An 8951-nucleotide genomic window follows, 5' to 3' on the forward strand; every position below is an offset into this window, starting at 1 on the left:
CAACACGCACGCAGCCATTTCACGTGCAGTGCTCGCTCCGAGCCTCTCGCCCGTGTAGAGGCTCCCCGTTCAGCCACCCCTGAGAACTGCCCGCTGCCCACCTCCCAAGCGAGCATCGTTTTTGGCAGACAGGTGCCATCATGTCTCCGGCCCTTTCCTCCCCCTCCCGGGGCGGGTGGGGGGGAAGAGATGTGGACTTGAGGGGGACTCACCTGCAAGCAGCAAACCCCACAGCCTCATTGGGGCAACTTGGCGCCGCGCTGAGTGGATAGAGAGCGCCCGGAGAAGGGACTCGCTCCTCTTACGGTCCGGAGACAAAACCCAAAGGGATGAAGAACAAGGCGGGGAACTGGGCCCGGGATCAGTCGCGAGGGGAGGACGGGGAGGAGGACCCCTTCCCAATGCCAGGCCGCTCCCGTCGAGCCGCCCTTCCTCCCGCAGCCTCGGTTGCTCATCCAAGCCCAGCGCCTCTGTCCTCCCGGCAACCCGCCCAGAGTCACCATCAGCCGCTGCCCCCTAGCGCTCGCCCGCCCCCCAGAAAGAAGCCAGCTCCTCTCTCGCGCCGCCAGGACTCAACCAAATGTTAAACTTAGTTGGAAAAAGTTAGCAACAAGGCCGAAAGAAAAGCGCGGGGCGGATTGTACGAGGATCTGGTGCAGCATGAAGCCACGGCCATTAACACACTCATGCACACACACACACCGCGATGCACAGCGCCAGGGGCTGCAAACTCGGTTGGTTTGTTTTTGTGATCTGACCAATAGTTTATTTGTTGTTTGTTTGGTGGTGTTGGCGAGTACTAAACTCTTTGCTACCGAGCATATTTAGCTCTGGTCGAATGCTAGCTAAGCACTGCAGCATTTTATAAACATAACATAAAGCATTTCCATGCACTGATTTATTTAGAATTCTTTCCTGCTCATTCAAAGAGCAGGTCACAAGATCGTTATCTCATTTTATCGTGATAGGAGTAGCCCTGTGAGATGGGCTAGCCTGGGAGACAGTGAGTTGCCAACAGTCACACAGTCCTGGTTTGCATGTGACGCTAAGCCATAGTGGGCTGGCACCATGGGTGTTTGTAAGGTGGCTTAGCGTGATGTCTGAACCCAGTGCAACTTTTCTGTTGTGGATTGTTTTTCACAAACAAGCCGTCCTGGGAACCCATGGCTTGTAGTAGGGTTTATGGTAGCTTGTTGTGACATCTGAACCTGGCAAAATCACTTCAGCATCACTTGTTCAAAAGGGCGAGAGAGGCACCTGGCAAGAGTGGCAAAAAACTGTGCTGGCTGCTCCTTGCAATCTCACTAACAATATCCTGTTTCTATTACATCTTGAAATGACACTAGTCAATTTACTCCACTTCGTTGCCTCCCTAGACAGCGACACGGATTTTTTCACCTTAGGAAGATTTATGCAAGTTTAATGAACAACAACAACAAAATGTTATTTTTAATTATTTATTTCTGCACGAAAGCAGAGTAGTTTACTGTACTTTAGCGGATTTGCACAAATCTCCCTGAAAGTTTTTTTTTTAAGTTACATTTGCACAAAACTCCCCAAAGGTGAAAAATAAATAACGTTAAATATGCACAACTCTCCCCGAAGGTGAAAAAAAATCTGCAAAAAAGCCTCTATTCCGCGAATGAGCTCAAATGCGTTCATTAGCGGAGTAGCTGGGTAGACTACTAAGGTTGTGCTGCAAAGGCCATGGGATACGTGCTGGGAATGGGCAGGAGGACTAAGGGGGAAACAAGCCACGGCAAGCCACAGAGCGCCTGATTGTTGTTAGTACAGTGGGTAGAAAGTGAACAACCAACCCACCATATTTTCAGGATGGTTTATCATGATGTGCAAACTTGCCCAGTGAGTTTCCTGATGGAGAAGTTATTTGAGGGGAAAGACCTCTGAACACAGGTACAGCTGAAGCTTTGGCTGGCTCAGAAATGAGAAGAGGAAAGCATTACCTGTTGAATTTTTCCCTGAAGCTATTAAAGCAATGGTGGGTAACTTGTGGCCCAGATGTTTTGGCCTACAACTCCCATCAGCCCTAATCAGCATACCCAGTGGTAAGGGATCATTGGAGTTGTAGGCCCAAAACAATTAGAAGGGCAAGAAGTTGTAAACCTCTGTATTAAAGGCATGTTTTTCAAAGCCTATTGCTCATTTGTATAACTTAATTTGTTTATAATCTGGTGCTTTACCCCATAGTCACAAGGTGGGACACCATATCATCAAACCTTGCCTACTGCCAGTCTTGTTTAAACTGATAAAACATAACCAGGCTATTTTAAAGCTAGTCACATGGCCCAGTGCAAGGCTATTTCTAGCTGAATCCCAGCATCTTTATCATGAGTTTGTCCCAGGCATTGACTCAGGGAATACCACTGAGCTGCAATGAAAACGAGAGTCATTTCTTAAAACAGCCATGAGGAAAATCTTTGCCACGTGGAGGAATTAAAGAGATTGTTCAATTGGGGGAATATTTTCCAGTAGAAATGTATTATGTCACCTCATCATGACAGACAGAAACTGAATGGGCGCAGCTTTCCCCAGCATGGAGATACAGTGACTGGAAAGCTCCACTTACTGAATTTCTTCCTGTCACATAGCTGTTCAAGCCATTAAAAAGATGAAACCCTACACTGTCAGTCATGTTGGTCGCATCCCAGTTCACTCCAGAGTCTTTACCGTGAATTTACACAATTTTTATATGGGCCCAAATGTAAAACATCCCTGTGTTTTGCTGCACTTGTACATGGGTCCATACACATCCGCCCGAGTGGATGGATGGGTATGGCAGCACTAAGGCAGCAATCCTATGGTCCCCAGACAGCGCCTGAAGGGCCATAGGATTTTTCAGATTCCTAGATCCAAGGTCAGAGACAGTGCTCCAACCTCAGGCCCAGGGGTCTGAGCTCCTTGCCTCCTCCCCCTCGCAGCTGGCGCAGAGAGAACTGCGCCAGCTGCCTCTCCGAGGGAAAGGGGCAGTTTTATGGGCAGGGAGGGGAAGAGATTGGGGAGGCTGGCTTATGAAGAATCCTCTGGTCACCCCAGCCTCCTTCCCTCCCACTCCACAGAGCCCCAGCTAGACCAGAAAAGGACCCATCTAGCCAAAACTTAAGAGTGGGACGAGAGCAAAGGCAAAGATGGCCTCCGCACTCCTCCTGTTCTGCGTAGGATGCCCTTCAGCCTCCAAGTTCAGAGGTTGACAGCCATCTGGATAGGATTGCGCCCTAATAGTTCTTTCCAACATGTGTGTCTCTGTTTCATCATATCATGATGCATGCATTTATTTACAGGTAATCGTGGAAGAATTTTTAACCATCTCTGAATGGTTACCCACCAACAACCATGTTTTCTTAACATGTTATATTGTAGACACATATGCAGTACAAGCATAATCATGTTTACTCAGAAGTATGCCCACTAAGTTATTCTCTAGTAAATGTCCTTAGGATTTTAACCCTAGATCTTTACTTAATCACCAAGGTTGCATTAGGCCTAACTCCAGAGTTACCTGAATATGTGACTGCCATTCAAAATCAGGACCCCTCATTTGCACAAATGTGCATATTTAATTTATTGCTTGGCTTTTTGTAGGGAGGAGGTCTACATGTGTTGCACATCAGGGTACCCTCTGCATTCAACTAAATGCACCAAAGAATATCGTGATGCATTCTTTGCATCAGAGAATGTAGATGCATGGCTCCTGCTTACAGAAATCTTCAAGAAATGCAGAGAAGGGGCAGATTCAAGGATAACTGTCTTTAGCCTATACAAGGCATCCTAACTGGTGGCAGATTCAGGATAGGCAAAGGAAGGGATTCCTTCACACAACATGTATGTCATTTGTGCAATTCACTGTGACAAAATGTGGGGATGACCACTGGCTTGGATAGATTTAAAGACGGATTAGTCCTGTATTCGAGGAATTTCTCTATTGGTGGCTATTAAGCATGATATCTATATGGGACCTCCATGTTCAGGAGCACTAAACTGGAGTTAACAAGTCATGCATTGTCTTCCCTGGGAGATGAGTCCCTATAATGGTAACCACTGGTCCTGGGCTGCTTCCACACTAGTGTGGAATCGCCATGCCTTGTTCACTCACATTTTACAGGGAATCCACATGACATTGTCATCCATTTGTAATCCTCTTGTGTTTTCCCAGTATTTCTGTCTTTTTTCTTACTGTAGAAAGTCCAACTTTTTGAGAAGGATGGAAGAACAGTGCAGTCTCCACAGGTGTAGATGCCCCAATGCTACTGTAGCATCTTTTTAAAAGAGATGTGGTTTTAAGGTGGGCAATGACCTACCATAGTTCAGCACACATTCACTATAACCTTTGCGGTGGGTGCCGTTTTATAACCCTGTTAATGTTTTATCAGTCTTTTAATTAGCCCTAAAATGCTTTTCTGGCCATTTAAAAATATATTAAAATATTAGTGAAATACCACATAAATTATCAAATGTTGTAGGGCGTATTATACACTATAATTTTTCCAGTCACCACCATTTTAGCAAAGTGTGTTTTTTTCTAACTAAACACTTGCAATGTACACTTCCAATCCCAAACAATTGCTTGGTTTCTTTTATTTCACGGGTAGCAATGGTTAAACCATTCTTAAGTGAATAATAAGCTCTTAGCACTAAATGATCAATTTAGGGGTTTTTTTGTTTTTGTTTAGTAGTCGCTCAGGTAAATTAGACCTTACCCACCCACAGCAGCTGTGTCATGCTCAATGGTATGGACGGAACATAATGGGATGACCATACACAAAAAGTGCAATAGCCCTGATAATGTGGAAAGTCAATTGCAATCCCACTTTTAGATTACAGCGGAAGGCTGCAGACTGTATGGAAGACTGTATTTATTAGCACTTGGGGCCACCGATTTGGAAGCAGCCCCAGTTTGCTTGGAACTGGCACTGCTAATTTTTGGATGCTGCTGCCAGAGTCCTTCTGTTGTGCCAAGGATGGTCAGGATAATATAAGAACACTCCTGCTAGATAATTTGGACAAAAGGTCTCTCTAGTCTAGTATTCTGTACCCAATTGTAGACAGATGTTTCTGAGAAGTTTACAAGCAGGGCATGAAGGCAATAGATCAGCCCATTCATTGTCCACAGCATCAACGTTTCAAAGGTATATGACCCCCTGAACATGTAGGTTCCTTTTAGCTATCACACAACTATTTAAGTGTCCAACTCACATAACTTTATGAATATGAACGATTGGCCTTACCAGCCTATTATTAGTGCCCTAAGAAAGAGATCTCACCTGATCGTATGAACATAAGAGAGGCTCCGTTGGATCCATTTAGTCCCGCATTCTCTTTTCAGCAGTGGCCAACCAAATGTCTCAATGAAGCCAAGAAGATGGATATGAGGGCAATAAGCCACCAGTGCTTTTGTGTCCCACCCCCAGCAAATGGTGCTTCTCTGTGGTCGAATCCAATTAATGGAACTTATTTTCCCCGAGAGGCTCGGTGACTCCTCGCTTGCTGTGTTTCACCAAATGATTAAAACTTTCCTGTTTTAGTAAGTTTATCCATTGTTTGTTTTACCTGCTGAACGTGTCTCTCTTATTGTCACTTTATGGAATATTATGATATTTTAGTAGTGGTTTTAAATGTTGTAAGCCACTCTGAGTGATGCACAAGCACTAGAAAGGGAGATACAAATAATTATATAAACCACCTTATATAACTAAGGGCACAATCCTATCCAGATAGTTGCCAGCCTCCGAAATCGGAGTCCGCCGACTATCCTATGTGGGGCAGCTGGAGCACGGAGGTGACCCTCCTCTCCATGCTCCAGCTGCCTTGCACTTTTGCCTAGATGGGTGATTTCGTCTGTCTAGGCTCAGCTTCGGGGAGGGGGAGGGAAGGGGCCTGGAGACCCGATAGGACGCTGCGTAAAGCAGCTTCTGTGGTCTCCTTCTCTCTCCAGCCCGTGGGACTGCCCCCTTTTCACCATCGCCATGCTCCGTTTCTGAGCACAGAGATGTAGCTGGCACAGAGAGAACCGCACTGGCTATGAGAGGGCGGGGAGCACAGTTTCTGGGGGAAAAGGTTGGAGCCCTGGCTAGAGAAACCGAACAATCCTATGGCCCTCTAGAGAGTGTCTAGGATTGGCCATAGGATTACTCCCTCCATAAGAGGCCTTTCATTAGCCTTCTCTTCAAGTCTGATTCTACTGACTGCTTCAGGCTGTGCCAATGTCAAGAGTAAGCATTGTTTGGCACTTGCAAAAGGCTCACACCCAAGCAGGGGACCACCGACAAAAACGCACCGGAGTTGCTCCCCTTCTTCACCATGGCAACCTGCTTGTTCACCTGCCTCTTGCTCCGGCCCAGACAATGGTGCTGGTGGTGAGAAGGAGCAACAGCTGCCGCTGCCTACTCACTCACTGGCTCCCTGCCTGCCAAGCAAGCCAGTGGCAGCAATGATGCGGGGGGGGGGGAGGGGGAGCAATAGCAGCTGGTGACAATGGCAGTGAGGAGGGAGACTCACTGAGGAAGGGGGCCCATGGATGGTACCTCACCCAAGATCACTCAAAACCTGGACCCAGCACTGTGCCTTTGTAATGTAAAGTCTTGCTTCTCACTCTCATTGGTACTATATGAGCACCTTTTCATAATATCATCATTGTGGCTTTGTGTTGTTGTCCAGATGTGCAGAGCGCTTGAGTTGAACAAAATCCCCAGCAAGGAAGGTCTCATACCAAGCCATGTTTCTAGATATGCAAAAAGCCTTCCCTGAAGGCCTTTGTACCACACTCTGCTAGTTGAAGGGGGCTGATGGGCTTTGATGACTGCTTTGTTCAGTCGTTCAGTCGTGTCCGACTCTTCGTGACCCCATGGACCATAGCACGCCAGGCCTTCCTGTCCTGCGCTCTACTAGTTACTGAACAATGAACATACCCCACTTGGGTAGAGACTGGAATCAATGTCCTGCCTGTATGTGGGTGTGGCAGGAAAGAAACAGTTTGGTCATCTGAATATAGAAAATGAAAGAGAAAGAAGTTTGAGCTTTGCATCTGGCTGGCATGCTGTTTGCTTCTGGAGAACTGATGCTGATTCAAAGGAGATGGAAGAGCCCTGCCCCATGCTCAATTTGTTTTTGTAATGTAATACTCCCTCTCAGAATCATATGGGCATGCACATGGAAGAATGAGAAACAAGCCCTTCTACACAGATCTCAGAGATCAGCCAACCTACTGAAACTTTCTGAAAACCAAGCATTAAAATGTACATTTGCATACCACCTGGGAACTGCATATTTTTATTTATTTATTTATTTATTTATTTTTCATTTCATTTCTATACCACCCAATAGCCGAAGCTCTCTACATTTATACATGGTGTATCATGTCAAACTAGTAAGGAAATAGCTAGGGTTTTCAGAACTAGTAAAGAATTTTGATCAGGTTATCAAAGCAAGAAAACTTGCTTGCATTGCAGTGGTACATAGGAGAGGTCTGAAGGGCCCATCTATACAGGAAATCCAAACTAAATTGGTAGCTATGTGAGGGAGGAAGTAGACATTAGACTAGTCTTTATTTTCTCCTCTCTTCCTGGTAACATCTAAAGTAACACAATATGTTGCAATGGGTGGAACTAGCATCAGCACTCGAAAGAAATGATAGACCTAGATTTTGGCACCTTACTTCAGACTTAAGATACTCTGGGACTCCATCCATTGACTCTGTTATTAAGACACATGAATGGGAACGACACTTCCATTCCCTCTTTTATGATGCGATGGCCTGTCTTCCCCCATTGCAGGAGGAAGACCCAGAATCATCTAGTTGGCCCCCAGTCACCTGTGAGGAAATAGCTATGCTGATATGGAAGTTGAAGCACGGAAAGGCCCCCGGAAGGAGTGGCATTTCACCAGATTTCTTGATCGATTATCCTCATTGGTGGATCCCAGTGTTAGCAACCTTCTTTACACTTATTGATAGAACTGGGAAATTTCCCCAAGATCGGGCAGTAGCTATTGTAGTGCCTATTTATAAAAAGGGCAATCGGTCAGACCCTAAGAATTATCGCCGTATAAGTCTACTGGATGTTATAAGTAAGTTGTATGCAAGACATCTTTTAGATAAGCTGGAAAATTGGGTGCTCAGGGAGAATCTCCTAGTTGAAGAACAAGCAGGCTTCCGATGTGGCAGATCTACAGTAGACCATTGTTTTCTACTAAAATATTTGGCTGGGAAATATACATCTCCCCCTTATCACTCACTTTTTGCTGCATTTGTAGACCTTCGAGCAGCCTTTGACTCTATTATCTAGGGTTAAATCTAGGGTTAAAAGACTCTATTATCTTCTGCCTTTGGCAGAAGTTTACACTTTTAAATGTGGATCATAAATTGCTCAGGAGAATACAGGGGCTGTATGAGAATTCTATCTTGCGTGTGAGTCTTCAGGTGATCTTTCAGACCCCATTATTGTTAACAAAGGAGTGCGCCAGGGATGTTTGCTTGCACCTCTTTTATTCAGTCTATATCTTAATGATATGGTTCCCTACTTACCTAATCCAGACTTCTTCCCACCTCTTTCAAAGGACAGGAATATTTCAGTGTTATTATATGCAGATGATGCTGTTCTCCTGTCATACACCCAGGAGGGGATGCGTAGGCTTTTAAGAGCCCTAAGCTCATATTGTGTGAGAGAAGCCCTTCAGGTCAACTACGAAAAAACTAAAATCTTAGTCTTTGGCAAAAGGAGGAAAAAATACCGATGGCAGCTGGATAACCACCTGCTTGATCAGGTCAACAAATATAAATACCTAGGAGTGACATTTCAAAGTTCAGGATCTTGGTCGGAGCACTTGAAAGCAATATTTATTTTATTTATTTATTTATTGCATTTATACCCCGCCTTTTTTCCTCTTGCAAGGAACCCAAGGCGGCTTACATTATCCTCCTCCTCCTCTCCATTTTATCC

At 45.3% G+C, this 8951-nt stretch overlaps 1 protein-coding gene across 1 annotated transcript in view; it reads right to left on the reverse strand.

The window, feature by feature from the left end:
- LAMB2 (laminin subunit beta 2) overlaps positions 1-708 on the reverse strand; it is a 59660-nt gene extending 58952 nt beyond the window's left edge. The window contains exon 1 of the mRNA XM_084840566.1: positions 213-708. Within this exon, the coding sequence (XP_084696692.1) occupies positions 213-240 (28 nt within the window). The 5' untranslated portion in view covers positions 241-708. The remainder of the gene's footprint in view (positions 1-212) is intronic.
- Positions 709-8951: the final 8243 nt, after the last annotated feature.

Source organism: Heloderma suspectum, chromosome 2 (assembly GCF_057233095.1).
Source record: "Heloderma suspectum isolate Gila_16-S chromosome 2, 16-S_ref, whole genome shotgun sequence".
Classification (NCBI taxonomy): domain Eukaryota; kingdom Metazoa; phylum Chordata; class Lepidosauria; order Squamata; family Helodermatidae; genus Heloderma; species Heloderma suspectum.